The sequence below is a fragment of the Hypanus sabinus genome, chromosome 2 (assembly GCF_030144855.1).
Source record: "Hypanus sabinus isolate sHypSab1 chromosome 2, sHypSab1.hap1, whole genome shotgun sequence".
NCBI lineage: Eukaryota > Metazoa > Chordata > Chondrichthyes > Myliobatiformes > Dasyatidae > Hypanus > Hypanus sabinus.
This window is the reverse complement of record NC_082707.1, coordinates 106,774,280-106,791,440: the sequence shown is the minus strand read 5'-3', so window position 1 is coordinate 106,791,440 and position 17,161 is coordinate 106,774,280. Positions and strand designations below refer to the sequence as shown.

Genomic DNA, 17,161 nt, shown 5'->3' with positions numbered 1-17,161 from the left:
AAGCTTTTGTCACATTGGCTTTCGTAAATCAGAGTACTGAGTACAGGAGTTGGGATGTTATGTTGAAGTTGTATAAAACACTGATGAGGCCAGATTTGGAGAATTGTCTGTAGCTTGGGTCACCTTAGTGCAGGAAAGATAACTATAAGATTGGAAGAGTATAGAAGGATGTTGGCAGGACATGAGTACGATGTTAGCTTTATTTCCCTCTGGGAGTGGCGGTTAAAATAATATCTAAGTGAATGCTGATACCAGCAATACTTAGAAAGCTGGGAATCTATTGCTGGCAAATAGGATTTGTACTGATGGAAATGTGATGGACATGATGGACCCATTTCTGTGATGTATGCCTCTAATGGCAAAAAAAGGTAAAACAGCAAGTAGAATCAAAGAAAACTCAGCATGTAAAGAGCAAGTGAATAATTGCAAAACCTACTTTATCAAAAAACCTAATATAGGGGTGGCAGTGAACGTGGGTAAAGATTTTCATGAAAACAAAGTTAACACCTTCACTGAAGAGATGGATGATTCTGATGCTGTTGCCCCTAAAACTGTTTTCACATTTTACAGTGGCATTTTCTAAATTTAACATACATTGACGTAGGATTTTTGAGATGATCTACAAAATACTGGGCATCATGTCAAATAAAATGAAAATTTCCAAAACCTGTGAGGCTGAAAAAGTATTCATCCCCTTTGCTGGTTGTCACCTATACCAACAATCTTGATGATAATGTGGTAATGTTGCTCTTTGGGAGGACAAACCAGGGTAGGACATACATGGTGAGCGTTAGGGCACTGAAAAGTGAAGTAGAGTACTGGGATCTGGGAATACAGATCCATAATTTCTTGAAAGTGGCCTATTGCTCACTGTGAATGTTCTACCCTGATGCTAGCTTTCCTCAGGTGCAATACTGTAGATAATCTTACCAACTCACCCAGTTTGTTGATGTATAAAATTGGAAGATCACCTGAATAAATATCCTCTCTCTAAGGTCCAACAGTATAGTAGATTTTTAACAGACGAAATTAAAATGAAGGCAAGAGCATTCAAGGAAAGTCAGAGAAATGATAATAGAGCTGCAGAAATCTGGGAAAGGGTACAAGACTACCTCAAAGGCACTGAACATACCTCTCTCCTCAGTGCAGGCCATTGTAAAAAAGTGGAAAGTATATGAAACCACAGCTACACGGCCTAGGTCAGGCAGTCCCTCTAAACTTAGTCGCTGGAGAAAAATGACACTTCCATGAGAAGCTAACGTGATGCTATCAGTCACACTGAATGAGCTACAGAAGTCGGTGGCTGCAACTGGAGATGGTGGAGTTCATGGCTCCACAATCTCTAAGGCCTTGCACAAAATGGGTATTTGTGGAAGAGTGGCAAAGAAGAAGCCATAACTAAAAAAAAACATATCTTCACCTGTAAGGCAAGGTGTGAAAGAGGTCTTATGATCACATGAAACTAAAATACAACTTTTTGGCCTCAACACTGAACTGTAAATGAGGCATAAATCTAATTCTGAACTTCAGCCAGGTATCACCATCCCTACTGTAAAGTACGGTAACAGTAAGAGGCAGCATCATGCTATGGAAAAGCTTTTCAGCAGCTGGGACTGGGAATCTGGTCAGGATTGATGGGAAGATGAATGCTGCTAAACCTGCTAGCCTCTGGTAGAAAGCTTAAACTGGGGAGGAAGTTTGACTTACAGCAAGACAACAACCCACGCACACTGCAGAGCAACCATGGAGTAGCTTCAAATGAAGAAAGTTCATGTCCTTGAGAGTCAGAGTCTTTAATTTGATCAAATATCTCTGACCTCAAAATTGCTGTCTTCTGCTGCTCCCCAACTAATCAGGCACAGCTTGAGTAATTTTGCAAGGAGTAATAGGCAAATCTTGTCCACTGTGCAAAGCTAATAAATACTTATCCAAAAAGACTGCTGGCTGTAATAGCTGGAAGAGGTGGTTTAACTAAGTATCAGGCAAAGGGGGATGAATACTTTTCAGTTATTGAATTTTCAGTTTCTCATGCTTTACAATTTTCTCTGTTTTTTGGGCAGAAAAAGGAGGATGTGATTCACAAATAAAAATTCTCAGATAAATTGATCAAAATCTCTGGTTGTAATACTCAACAAAGGGTTGGGGGTTGAATTTTTTTTTTACAAAGCACTGTATCAAACAGAATAAGCCTAGCAGAAGAAAATATTAAAGAGTTTAGCATCTTCTGTAAAGCAGTTCCAACATAGAATGTAAAACAGTGCAGCACTGGACAGGCTACTCAGCTCATAATGTTACGCCAATCTTGATGCTGCTTTGTACTCCTAAGCAACACAGAAAATGCTGAAGGAACTCAGCAGGTCAGGCAGTGGAAATGAATAAACAGACAACATTTCAGGCCAAGACTCTTCTTCAGGACCAGAAAGGAAGGGGAAAGATGCCAGAATAAAAAGGTGGGTTGGGGGGTGGGGGTGCAGAGGGCAAGGAAGATAGCTAGGTGATAGGTGAAGTCAGGTAGGTAGGAAAGATAAGGGCTGTAGAAGAAGGAATCTGACAGGAGAAAGGGAAGGAGGAAGAGACGACCAGGTGGAGGAGCTTGGCAGGTGAGATGGAGTAAGAGGCTAGAGTGGCGAATAGAAGAGGAGGCACGGGTGATGGAATTTTTTTCAACAGAAGAAGAAATCTTATGAAGTGGAGACGTTGCAGTGTGTTCTAGTTCAGGGAGATTATATGAAGGGACCAGGTGAGGTCATCTGTGATGTGAACTCCCAGGAACTTGGTGCACTTAACTCTCTCTATGGAGAAGACATGTATTCAGTGGTGGATGGTCTGTCTGCACCTTCCTGAAATCTACAATGATTTCTTTGGTCTTCTCCACACTCAGGCTTAGGTTGTTCTTCTCACACCAGGAAAGGGGAAGAGTCAGGTACCAGAGAGTACCCCTGTGACTGTACCCCTTGACAATAAGTACTCCTGTTTGAGTACTGTTGGGGGGGGGGGGTACAGCCTACCTGGGGGAAGCGGCAGTGGCCGTGCCTTTGGCACAGAGTCTGGCCCTGTGGTTCAGAAGGGTAGGGAAAGGAAGAGAAAGGCAGTTGTGACAGGGAACTATAGTTAGGGGGTCAGACAGGCGATTCTGTGGACACAGGAAAGAATCTCGGATGGTAGTTTGCCTCCCAAGTGCCAGGGTCCGGGATGTTTCAGATCGCATCCACGATCTAAGCAAGAGGCTGAGAGTGAAAGACTGAAGCATCGCGAAGGGAAGGTCGTTTTTCTTTTCTTTAACTGATCGGAGAAAAGAGGCTCTACTGCGCAGGCACGTGACATAGCGCGCCAAGGTTTAAAAGGGAGACTGCCATAGACAGCGGTCATCATCGTAGCGGCCATCATTGGAGTGGGACGGCTTTGGCTCAAACAGGCTTCGGCGAGAAACAGGCAGAGACAACGGTAGGTTCCAGTAAGTTTCTGTTTTTCTTCTTTTTTTTTGTTCAGACTAGAGAATATGCCAGGCAGGATGTTGGAATGCTTCTCTTGCAGGATGTGGGAAGTCAGGGAGTCCTCCGGTGTCCCTGACAATGATACCAGCAAGAAGTGCATCCAGCTGCAGCTCCTAACAGACTGCGTTAGGGAACTGGAGCTGGAGCTGGATGACCGCAGTTTATAGACAGTAGCTTCCAGGAGGTAGTTACACCTAAGGTACAGGGCACAGGTAATTGGGTTACCATCAGGCGAGGGAAGTGGAAAGGGCAGGTAGTGCAGGGTTCCCCTGTGGCCATTCCCCTCCAGAACAGGTATACTGATTTGGATACTGTTGGGGGGATGGCTTACCTGGGACAAGCTGAGGCAGCTGGATCTCTGGCACTGAGTCTGGTTCTGCAGTGCAGAAGGGAGGGAGGAAGAAGAGGAGAGCAGTAGTGATGGGGGACTCCATAGTCAGGGGTACAGACAGGAGATTCTGTGGTCGTGACAGAGACTCCCGGATGGTTTGTTGCCTCCTGGGTGCCAGGGTCAGGGATGTCTCTGATCGCATGCACAGCATTCTAAAGTGAGAGGTTGATCAGTCAGATGTCGGTACCAATGACATAGGCAGAAAGAGTCAGGAGGTCCTGAAGAGTGAGTACAGAGAGTTTGGTAGGAAGTTGAAAAACAGGACCTCAAGGGTAGTAATCTCCGGATTGCTGCCTGTGCCACGTGCCAGTGAGAGTAGGATGCTCAGGCAGATGAACACATGGCTGAGAAACTGGTGTAGGGGGCAGGGTTTCAGATTTCTAGATCATTGGGACCACTTCTGGGGCAGGTGGGACCTGTACAGGAGAGACGGATTACACCTGAACTACAAGGGGGCCAATATACTTGCAGGGAGGTTTGCTAGTGTTATTGGGGAGGGTTTAAACTAGATATGCAGGGGGATTGGAACCAGAGTAGATAGTGGAAGGGGAGTAAAAATAAATGATGTTAGTAGTTCATGCAAAGTCATAAATAGTAAGGTTGTGTGTGGTGGTAACAATCTTCTGAGGTGTGTATATTTCAATGCAAGGAGTATTGTGGGAAAGGCAGATGAACTGAGGGCCTGGATTGACACGTGGAATTATGACATCATAGCCATTACTGAAACTTGGCTACAGGAGGGGCAGGACTGGCAGCTCAATGTTCCAGGGTTCCCATGTTTCAGACATGATAGAGGCAGAGGGATGAAAGGGGGGGGGGGGTGTGGTGGCTTTGCTAGTCAGGGAAAATATTACAGTAGTGCTTTGGCAGGGAAGATTAGAGGGCTTGTCTACGGAGACCATATGGGTGGAACTGAGAAACAGGAAAGGTATGACCACATTAATAGGGTTGTATTATAGACCACCCAATAGTCAGCGAGAATTGGAGGAGCAAATCTGCAGAGAAATAACAGACAACTGCAGGAGACAGAAAGTTGTGATTTTAGGGGATTTTAATTTTCCGCACATTGATTGGGACTCCCATACTATTAAAGGTCTAGCTGGGTTAGAGTTTGTGAAATGTGTTCAGGAAAGTTTTCTCAAGCAATATATAGATGTTGGGAGGATGCAATGTTACATCTCCTATTAGGAAATGAGTTAGGGCAGGTGACTGAAGTGTGTGTAGGGGAACACTTTGGTTCCAGTGATCATAACGTCATTAATTTCAACTTCATCATGGATAAAGATAGATCTGGTCCTCGGGTTGGCGTTCTAAACTGGAAAAAGGCCAAATTTGAAGAAATATGAAAGGATCTAAAAAGCGTGGATTGGGACAGGTTGTTCGCTGACAAGGATGTGATTGGTAAGTGGGAGGCCTTCAAAGGAGAAATTTTGAGAGTGCAGAGTTTGTATGTTCCTGTCAGGGTTAAAGGCAAAATGAATAAGAATAAGGAACCTTGGTTCTCGAGGGATATTGGAACTCTGATAAAGAAGAAGAGAGAGATGTATAACATTTATAGGCAACAGGGAGCAAATAAGGTACTCAAGGAGTATAAAAAGTGCAAAAAAATACTTAAGAAAGAAATCAGGAGGGCTAAAAGAAGACATGAGGTTGCTTTGGCAGTCAGGGTGAAGGATAATCCTAAGAGCTTCTACAGGTACGTTAAGAGCAAAAGGATAGTAAGGGATAAAGTTGGTCCTCTTGAAGATCAGAATGGGACCAAAAGAAATGGGAGAGATATTGAATGGGTTTTTTTTGCATCTGAATTTACTAAGGAAACTAGAATGGAATCTATGGAAACGAGGCAAACAAGTAGGAAGGTCATGAAACTTATACAGATTAAAGAGGAGGAGGTGCTTGCTGTCTTGAGGCAAATCACAGTAGACAAATCCCCAGGACCTGGCAGGATACTCCCTCCGACCTCGAGGGAGACTAGTGTTGAAATTGCAGGGGCCCTCGCAGAAATATTTAAAACGTTGATATCCACGGGTCAGGTGCAGGAGGATTGGAGGATAGCTCATGTAGTTCCGTTGTTTAAAAAAGGCTCAAAAAGTAAGCCGGGAAATTATAGGCCGGTAAGTTTGACATCGGTAGTAGGTAAATTATTGGAAGGAGTACTAAGAGATAGGATCTACAAGTTTTTGGATAGACAGGGAGTTATTAGAAACAGTCAGCATGGCTTTGTGCATGGTAGGTCATGTTAACCAATTTATTAGAGTTTTTCAAGAAAGTTAAAAGGAAGGCAGTGGATGTTGTATACATGGACTTCAGTAAGGCCTTTGACAAAGTCCCACATGGGAGGTTAGTTAGGAAGATTCAGTCGCTAGGAATACATGGAGAGGTAGTAAATTGGATTAGATATTGTCTCAATGGAAGAAGCCAGAAAGTGGTAGTGGAGGATTGCTACTCTGAGTGGAGGCCTGTGACTAGTAGTGTGCCACAGGGATCGGTGCTGGGTCCATTGTTATTTGTCATCTATATCAATGATCTGGATGATAAATCAAATTGTATCAGCAATTTTGCTGATGATACAAAGATTGGAGGTGTAGTGGACAGTAAGGAAGGTTTTCAAAGCTTGCAGAGGGATTTGGACCAGTTGGATGAATGGGCTGAAAAATGGCAGATGGAGTTTAATGCGGACAAGTGTGAGGTATTGCACTTCGGAAGGTCAAATCAAGGTAGAACATACAAGGTAAGTGCTAGGACACTGAGGAGTGCAGTAGAACAGAGGGATCTGGGAGTACAGATACATAATTCCCTAAAAGTGGCATCGCAAGTAGATAGAGAGCTTGGATCAGTACTTGGAGCTATGATGTGGTGGCCATTACAGAGACTTGGATGGTGCAGGGACAGGAATGGTTACTTCAAGTGCCGAGTTTTAGATGGTTCAGAAAGGTCTTTATTCTTTGGAGAGTAGAAGGTTGAGGGGGGATTTGATAGAGGTATTTAAAATTATGAGGGGGATAGATAGAGTTGACGTGGATAGGCTTTTTCCATTGAGTGTAGGGGAGATTCAAACAAGAGGAGATGAGTTGAGAGCTAGGGGCAAAAGTTTAAGGGTAACACGAGGGGCAACTTCTTTCCTCAGAGAGTGGTAGCTGTGTGGAACGAGCTTCCAGTAGAAGTGGTAGAGGCAGGTTCGATATTGTCATTTAAAATAAAATTGGATAGGTATATGGATGGGAAAGGAACAGAGGGTTATGGGCTGCGTGCAGGTAGGTGGGACTAGGTGGGACTAGTAAGCGTTTGGCATGGACTAGAATGGCCAAGATGGCCTGTAATTGTTATATGGTTTATATGACAGGGAGGGAGGCAAAAGAGGTGGGGGTGTGGCACTGTTGATCAGAGATAGTGTCACAGCTGCAGAAAAGGTGGAAGTCACGGAGGGATTGTCTACAGAGTCTCTGTGGGTGGAGGTTAGGAACAGGAAGGGGTCATAACTTTACTGAGTGTTTTTGATAGGCCGCCCAATAGCAACAGGGATATCGAGGAGTAGATAGGGAAACAGAACCTGAAAAGGTGTGATAATAACAGAGTTGTCGTGATGGGTGATTTTAATTTCCCAAATATCGATTGGCATCTCCCTAGAGCAAGGGGTTTAGATGGGGTTGAGTTTGTTAGGTGTGTTCAGGAAGGTTTCTTGATACAATATGTAGATAGGCCTACAAGAGCAGAGACTGTATTTAATTTGGGAAATGAACCTGGTCAGGTGTCAGATCTCTCAGTGGGAGAGCATTTTGGAGTTAGTGATTATAATTCTATCTCCTTTACAATGGGATTGGAGAGAGATAGGAACAGACAAGTTAGAAAAGAGTTTAATTGGAGTAACGGGAACTATGAGGCTATCAGGCAGTAAATTGGAAGCTTAATTTGGGAACAGATGTTCTCAGCGAAAAGTACAGAAGAAATGTGGCAAATGTTTAGGGGATATTTGTGTGGAGTTCTGCATAGGTACATTCCAATGAGACATGGAAGTTATGGTAGGGTGCAGGAACTGTGGTATACAAAGACTAATAAATCTAGTCAAGAAGAAAAGAAAAGCTTACAAAAGATTCAGAGAGTTAGGTAATGTTAGAGATCTAGAAGATTATAAGGCTAACAGGAAGGAGCTTATAAAGGAAATTAGGAGAGCCAGAAGGAGTCATGAGAAGGCCTTGGTAGGCAGGATTAAGGAAAACCCCATGGCATTCTGCAAGTCTGTGAAGAGCACGAGGATAAGACATGAAAGAATAGGACCAATCATGTGTGAGAGTTGGAAAGTGTGTATGGAATCGGAGGAAATAGAAGAGGTACTTACTGAATACTTCACTTCAGTATTTACTTTGGAAAAGGATCTTGGTGATTGTAGTGATGACTTGCAGTGGACTGAAAAGCTTGAGCATGTAGATATTAAGAAAGAGGATGTGCTGGAGCTTTTAGAAAGCATCAAGTTGGATAAGTCACTGGGATCGGATGAGATGTACCCCAGGCTACTATGGGAGGAGAGGGAAAAGATTGCTGAGCCTCTGGCAATGGTCTTTGAATCATCAATGGCGATGGGAGAGGTTCCGGAGGATTGGAAGGTTGCGGATGTTGTTCCTTTATTAAAGAAAGGGAGTAGAGATAGCCCAGGAAATTACAGACCAGTGAGTCTTACTTCAGTGGTTGGTACGTTAATGAAGATCCTGAGGGGCAGGACTTATGAACATTTGGAGAGGTATAATATGATTAGGAATAGTCAGCATGGCTTTGTCAAGGGCAGGTCGTGCCTTATGAGCCTGATAGAATTTTTTGAGGACGTGACTAAACACATTGATGAAGGAAGAGCAGTTGATGTAGTGTATATGGATTTCAGCAAGGTATTTGATAAGGTACCCCATGTAAAGCTTATTGAGAAAGTAAGGAGGCATGGGATCTAATGGGATATTGCTTTGTGGATCCAGAACTGGCTTGCCCACAGAAGGCAAAGAGTGGTTATAGGCGGATCATATTCTGCATGGAGGTCATTGACCAGTGGTGTGCCTCAGGGATCTGTTCTGGGACCCTTACTCTTCGTGATTTTTATAAATGACGTGGATGAGGAAGTGGAGGGACAAGTTAGTAAGTTTGCAGATGACACAAAGGTTGGAGGTGTTGTGATTAGTGTGGAGAGCTGTCAGAGGTTACAGTGGGATATTGATAGGATGCAAAACTAGGCTGAGAAGTGGCAGATGGTGTTCAAAACCCAGATAAGTGTGAAGTGGTTCATTTTGGTAGGTCAAATATGATGGCAGAATATAGTACTAATATTAAGACTCTTGGCAGTGGGTAGGATCAGAGGTCTTGGGGTCTGATTACATAGGATGCTCAAAGCAGCTGTGGTGGTTGATGCTGTGGTTAAGAAGGCATATGGTGCATTGGCCTTCATTAATCATGGAACTGAAGTTAGGAGCTGAGAGGTAATGTTGCAGCTATATATATGATCCTGATCAGACTACACTTGGAGTACTGTGCTGAGTTCTGGTCGCCTCACTACAGGGAGGATGTGGAAGCCAGAGAAAGGGTGCAGAGGAGATGTACAAAGATGTTGCCTGGATTGGGGAGCATGCCTTATGAAAACAGGTTGAGTGAACTCGGCCCTTTCTCCTTGGAGCAATGGAGGATGAGAGGTGACCTGATAGAGGTGTATAAGATAATAAGAGGCATTGATCGTGTGGATAGTCGGAGGCTTTTTCCCCAGGGCTGTAATGGTTGCCACAAGAGGACACAGGTTTAAGGTGCTGGGGAGTAGGTGCAGAGAAGATGTCAGGGTTAAGTTTTTTACTCAGAGAGTGGTGAGTGCGTGGAATGGACTGCCGGCAATGGTGGTGGAGGCTGATACGATAAGGTCTTTTAAGAGACTTTTAGATAGGTACATTGAACTTAGCAAATTAGAGGGCTATGGGGAAGTCTAGTAATTTCTAAGGTAGGGACATGTTCGGCACAACTTTGTGGGCTGAAGGGCCTGCATTGTGCTGTAGATTTTTTAAGTTTCTAATCCACCAGCCAATCTACTTTCTGTCTACACTCCGCCTTGTCATCTTTCTTGATAAGGCCAACCACTGTAGTGTCATCTGCAAACTTGGTGACACGGTTTGAAATAGATCCTGCGACACAGTAATGCGTCAGCAGTGGGCTGAGCACACAGCTTTGTAGAATGCCAGTGCTCAGCGTATTGGGACAAGAGACGTTGCTGCCCACACAGACTGACTGTGTCTTTATCGATAACAAGTCTGTTATCTGATTGCAGATTGGTGTATAAGTGGCACAGATAAAGTGAATGCACCTGGTCTTTGTCCTGGATTGGGGAATCGAGGATGAGAGGTATAGGTTTAAGCTGGGGGGGGGGGGGGTGGGTGAGGAAGAACATTTCATAGGAACTCAAGGACTTTTTTTTAAACTAAGAGGTTGGTGCATATATGGAATGGGAAGCAGGAGAAAGAAGCAGGCATAATAACAAGTCTTAAAGAACAATTGGACAGGTACATGGATTGGAAAGGTTAAAAAGGTTTGAGTCAAACATTGACAAATGAGACTAGCTTGGATGGGCATCTTAGTCAGCATGGACCATTTGGGAAAAAGAGCTTGTTTCTGTTCTATGTGACTCTAGCCACAGAATAATTTAGTTTATTTCATGCACTTTCCAAACCTTTCACATCTTTCCTAAAGTTGATACCCAGAATTGGACACAATCGTCCACATATGGTAAAAGCAAAGCTTTATAAAGGTTTATCATGATTTACTTGTTTTTGCCTTTGTCTTATAACTCTGGGATCCGTCATGCTGTTTTAACCACTTTCAATAAAAATTACAACTTATCCTACACATCTATGTTCTTATACTGCTTCTTCTAGTTTATGTTGCCTTGTCTTTTTCCTTCTACCCAAATATAACACTTCTTATCTCTCAGCATTAAACTTCCTTTGCTATCCTTATCTCCCTGGCCTTTTACCTGGCCTGTCCTCAGTTCACCAAGGCTTCATTATCTGTGTCACTGAAGCATTGGAAATAATGCCCTACACAATCAAGTCTATCATTAATTTCAAGTAAGAACAATAATGCCTTTGTTCTGACTCCAGGAAACTCTACTGTACATTTGCCTCCGTTTTGAAAATCAACCTTTCAAATGAACGCATATCACCAGTGAATTCCAGATTCCAATCACTCTGAGTGGAAAAAGCTCTTACCCAGATTTCCTCTAACTCCTTATCCATCACTTTAAACACATCATGGGGAAATATTTTCAACTATCTATCCTGGTTGTGTTCTTCAGAAATTTTACATTCCTCTTACCTCATCTCCTTTTAAGATTCCTGCCAAGCGTTGATTTTCTAATTTCAAGGTCTTGAATTGCATCTGTGTGAGCTGAGAAAGAGCAAGAAAAAAAATGAAATGTTAATGCAGGACAATTTCAATGCCTACAACATCACTCACAATGCAATATGTATGGTATCAATTTAAGCAGGTGACTGCAATAACTGAACTAAAAAAAAGAGTGAAAATTAAATCCATCCTCAGCACCTGTTAAACCCATAACATCAGCTACATGCAATGTAAACAGATGTATTTAGCTCATCATATATGTTGCCATTTATATTCCTCTTGCGCCTCTTTGGATACATCACCTGTGCAACAAACCTCCATTTTTTCCCCACCTGTATTTGTCTAGCATCCCTCCAAAATCTACCCAGTTTAATCTCACCACCCTCAATGAAGAGGATTTGATTCCTTAGTGGTTATATAAAGGCTTGTATTGCCCTGCATATGGAAACAATCTCATGCCTCGTTATCACAGTTATGTAATCTTAAACATTCTGAGTCCACAAAGTGTTCACCTGTCACTGTCCTTTTGAAACACAGCACCACGACTCATACATTGTACTCCAGGTACAGTATGTTCTAAGCAACATTTTAAATAAGCTTAGTCTGACTTTTCAGCTTCGTAATTCTCTCTCCAGAAATAAACATCAGTTCTTTTCTTTCTAGCTGTAGTAATGTGACAGTTATTCCCACCTACCCATTTGTTCTCCTCTCATTTTTATTTGAATGTTTTAAATACAGGATCTACTTGTTTTCTCATCATGATAATCTACCTCATACGTCGCTTGCACTGAAATGCATTTGCCAATTATTCACCTATTTTGAAAGCTTCTTTTAAAAAATGTAGGTGCAGTTCTCATTATTAACTATTATTTCCATTCTTGGATTTTAGTCATAGTCATAGGACATTCTGCAGCATGGAAAAAGGCACTTCAGCCTTTTAGTCCATGCTGAACCATTAAACTGCCTAGTCTCATCAACCTGCATCTGGACCATAGTCCTCCGTACCCCTGCGCTGGCAGCTCGTTCCACTCTCACCACCCATGTTCCACTTAAACATTTCACCTTTAACCCATGACCTCTAGTTGTAGTCTCACCCAATCTCAGTGAAAAAGCCTGCTTGCATTTACCCAATCTATACCTCTTATACTTTTGAATACTCTATCAACTTTATTATACTCAGCCTTGCTCTTTTGCACTTTTTGAAGACATTCATTTTTCTTACATTTTTAGTTGTCTCATATTTCTGTCTGTTATTTTTGAGAAATGTTAATTTTCTTGGCACCGCTATAGAATGGTTTAAATGTTTATCGACATCAATGCCTATCAACACTGGCCATTTAATTTTCCCACGCTCTGTTAGATGCCTCTCATAACTTTCCTCACAACTATCACCATGGTCTTTGCTGTGCCTAACGCTGTTAAGATCTAAAGGCTAAAATGGTGTACTTACTGGATATTCTCCTGCTTTTACTTCCCTTTCCATCTCTGCTTTACTTCCCATCACTCCAGTGAATCCTCTCCTAACACACTTGGTGGAGTAGAATGCCGACAGTGAGATTTCCATTCTAGTAAACCCTTTACCTGCCTCTTCTAACCAATTCTAATTTCAAGGTACTTGAAATTGCCATAACTACGATTTTTCCCTCTCCAATATTTCTCACACAAGGTCTAGGCACAAAAGGAACAGTACCTTTGTAAGAGAAAGTATATTGAGAGGGCAGATACAACTTTCTCTGCAAGCTGTGATGAAAAGATACAAAGAAATGTTGCTTTCCCAGTACCAGTTAGAGTAAAACTTGCAGTAAGAGGGAAAGGATCCCATTGTTAACATTCAATGATACAATATTAAAAATAAGGTACCATTGAGTTACTTCAGAAACCTGGGATCACATTAAATCACAAAGCTGAACAGCCAATGACTACTGGATTGGTTCCCAAGATGCATACAAATGGGCATTGATTTGAAAATTGAGAGTTAAATGTATAGCATGAAAGTGATGAGGGAGAAAGAAATTTTAATTTCCTCTGCATCCGTTTCTTCTGTCATTTATCTGACATGGGAGCAAGCATTGTTTATGGCTGGACAGAATGCTCCTCATATCCTCATGATTATCATAATTTACTGCTCTTCCCTCTTTTACATAGTTTATTGAGCTTGAGGAAGCGAGTATATCACATCTATTAAACAGGACCAGGGCCTGTACAATTTTCAAAGTTCAAAGTACAGTACATTTATTACACAAAACCATTAAAAACCCAATGTGTGAAAAAGAAGAACAAATTGTGCAAACAATAAAAAGTAAACAATTAATATTAAACAGAGTCCCCAAAAATAGGTCCATAGCCATGGAGTGCCTGAAGAAAGTGAAGCCAGTCCAATGAGCCTGATGTTTGCAGGCAACAGCTGCCCCTGAACCCGGCGGTATGGGACACAAAAGTCCTGCACCTTCTGGCCACTGTCAGCAGCAAAACGAGAATTCAGACACAGGCAGATGTCCGCTCTTGTCCTCAACTGTTTTAATCTTTTAATTGGTGCAGAGTCATGGAGCTGACAAAGAGTTCATGTTCCATCATTAAGAATCAATGGAGCAAACAATCCCAGTGATGGTCATAACTGCACTCTCTACTCTCATCTTCAACAAATCCCCCAAGATATAGCAGAAATGCCAAATCGTTTTGTCTGCTCAAAAATTAATCTTTAAAGGGGAAATTACAGGTTGCAATTGATTGCAGGTCAGAATAAGTATATTTAGAAGAAGAATATCTGGTAGTTTTCTGAGCTGTCTGCAAGATGTTGCTGTTGGTCACTGGTGCCATCATGCTAGAAGTACAATTTTCTGTTCTCGTCACAACTGGTGACAGAAACCTAATTCCTCATGAAACTGTATGTTATTTTGAAATACAAAACTGCATATCCTTCAAAAGCAAAAAATAAATTAAAGCTCTCAAGAACTGAACTGGAATACAAATCTCAAAGCTCTCGAGTTTTGCAAAAGTATGATGCACAGGTTATAGTAAAGGAAATTTTAACTTTGTTCCCATTCACCACTCAAATCAGGGTTATTTAACTTACTCAAAATGTGCACTGACTGCCATCATTAATAATTGCAGTTCATCTGTTTATCACGTGCCCATTCTCTCTCTGAATTCTCACCCTCCAACCCTCAATCTTTACCTCAACAAACACCTTACATCATGAGGTTTTACATGGTGTAAAACCTTACTGCAATCTTAGACCATCATCTGCCACTCTGGCTTCTCCCACAAAGCCAATGTCTAATCCAATTTACTACCTCATCTTGAATACTGAGCAACTGAACCTTCCTGACCAATCACCCATATGGGACCTCATTAAATGCCTTGCGAAAGTTCTTGCAGACAACACCCACTGTCTTGTCTTCATCAACTTCCCTGATAACTTCCTTGAAAATCTCTATAAGGTTGGTTAGACATGACTTAACACACACAATGCATGCTGATTAACCCTATTTAGTGCATTTCTTTCCAAATACTTATATATAACCAGTCCCATAAAATGCCTTCCAATAACTTTCCCACGACTGATGTCAAGCTCATTGGCCTATAATTTCCCTGGGGATTTATCCACCCTAACTTGCCTCAGGACAGTAAATACCTCCCCCTCTCTAATCACTACAGGGTGCATGATCTCACTGCTGTTCTGCCTCACTTCCATAGACTGTGTCATCTCCCGAGTAAATACAGATGAAAAAAATCCATTTAAGATCTCCCCCATCACTTTAGGCACCATGCATAGATTACCACTCTGATCTTCCAGAAGACCTATTTTGTCCCTTGCAATCCTTTTGCCCTTAACATATTTATAGAATCCTTTAGGAGCTGCGGAATATTGAACGTCAAGTCCTGCCATTCCTGCAACCAATTCTCACTAATGACTACGTGTTGATCCATGTGCTGAGATCATCTGTTTTTCCTACAATACTTCATGCACTGAAATATGCGTAGTTCAGAACATTAGTCGCACCATATTCAACCTTTTGATTCCTGACGTGTCTGAGGTCTTAACACGTCTGCACACGCCCTCATCATATATCTGGCACTCTTATCCTGTCCTTTAACTTAGCACCTAACTCCCTGAACTCACTTTGAAGATCCTCTTCACTTTTCTTACCTATGTCATTGGTACCTACTTGAACCATGCTCACCCTCCCACACAAGAATGCTGAGGACTCGATCCAAGATAGAACCCAGGAGGCAACATATTATTTGGAAATCTCATTCCCATCCACAGAACCTCCTTTCTGTTCCCCTAACAAATCCCCTATCACCAGAGCTCGCCTCTTCTCTACCCTTCCCTTGAGTCACAGAGCCAGACTCAATGCCAGAGACCTGACCACTGTGACTTTCCTCTGTTAGGTCACCCCCATCCTTGAATAGTATCGACAGTAGCATACCTGTTGTTGAGGGGGATGGCCACAAGAATGTCCGATACTGGCCGTTTAACCCCTTTCCCCTTCCTGATTGTCACCCAGTCTCCTGTGTCCTGCACCTTGGGTGTAACTATCCCTCAAGATGTCCCATCTATCGCCCCTCAATGTCTCGAATGACCCAGAGCTCATCTAGTTCCAGTTCTAACAACAACTCCTCAACATGGATTGTTAGAAGCTGCAGATAGATGCAGTTCCCACAGGTTAAGACGTCAGGGTCTTCCTAGGCAGGAAGATCTCCAATTACGCCATTTCAAATACATTTAGACATGTAGCTTAAACCAATGTCTTCGAGTGATACATTCCCTTAACGTGGGAAAAGAATGTGACCACTAATTTATCTATACCCCCTCATGATTTTATTAGCCTCTTTAATTCATTCCTCATCCTCAAATCAGGCAGCACTGAAAGAAATACAATAAAGGGGCTTTGGCCAAACAGTCAACTATGTTTCTTTCTCCACGGATATTGCCCGACTTGCTAGAAAATTTACAGCAAGTTCTACATCTCCAGAATTTTAACTTCAAATAAATGACTGAGATTAATCAAAAACACCTTGATTTCTGTAGCTTTTCTGTCAGCTTTCTCAAGTTCACTCTGAAGCTGGCGATCCACGTTGGAGGTGGCTACACTCATTTCTGCAATAGCTACATCACGCTGGTGCAGTTCTGTGGTCAGCTGTGAAATCTCCAACTTCATTCCTTTCAACTCAGAATAATGTTGCTGCTCCACCAAATCCAACTGGTCTCTCAGCTGTTGTAGAAATAGAACAAGGTGTCAATGGAATACAAACTCCCAATTCCCAGAGCTGTTGCTTTCAAAGCCTCTAGTGGCTCAGATTCAATTCTAACCTCTGTGTTGACTGAACATTCATACTGTGACAGTGTAGGTTTGCCCCAGATATTCCACTTCACCCCCATTTCCAAAAGACATGCAAGATAGTACACTGGTCTAAGAGGAGCTGGTGAAGTAGGGGGTGGTTGGCGTGAGAGGGGTATCGGGGGGGGGGGGGAGACTGGGTGAGAGAGAGATTTAACTAGTATAAATAGGGGCTTGATGGTTGGTGCAGATTCATTGGCCTGAATAGCCTGATTCCATTCCGCATGACACCATTGAATACAGGTCAGCCTGTGAAAGAACTGACAGAAACTTAACGCAGATTATACTGTGATGCAAATTGTACTTGCATTTTCTTATTAGTCCAAACCACTATAACAAATGGGGAACACTCATAATCTAGTTCCAAGCAAATTAATGTTAACTGCAGGTTTCACTAAATCTACTTGTGTTTTCAAGAAAGCTCTTTAAAATAAACTTTTATTTTTGAGTTCAGAGATTTTCCATAATTTCAAAATTTATTTTTAATCACTGATAACCAGTATGACCAGCAGCCTTTTCTTTTGAGTTTTTTTTCATGTCATACCTGCTTTATAATGAAATAATTTTAGCAC

At 42.2% G+C, this 17,161-nt stretch overlaps 1 protein-coding gene across 1 annotated transcript in view; it reads right to left on the bottom strand.

Annotated features, from left to right (window-relative positions):
- LOC132403803 (kyphoscoliosis peptidase-like) overlaps positions 1 to 16,694 on the bottom strand; it is a 48,454-nt gene extending 31,760 nt beyond the window's left edge. Inside the window, exons 1-2 of the mRNA XM_059987504.1 lie at positions 16,266 to 16,694; positions 11,215 to 11,286 (exon numbers count right to left, since the gene is read on the bottom strand). Coding sequence (XP_059843487.1) covers positions 11,215 to 11,286; positions 16,266 to 16,409 — 216 coding nt within the window. The 5' untranslated portion in view covers positions 16,410 to 16,694. The remainder of the gene's footprint in view (positions 1 to 11,214; positions 11,287 to 16,265) is intronic.
- Between the last annotated feature and the right edge of the window lie 467 nt (positions 16,695 to 17,161).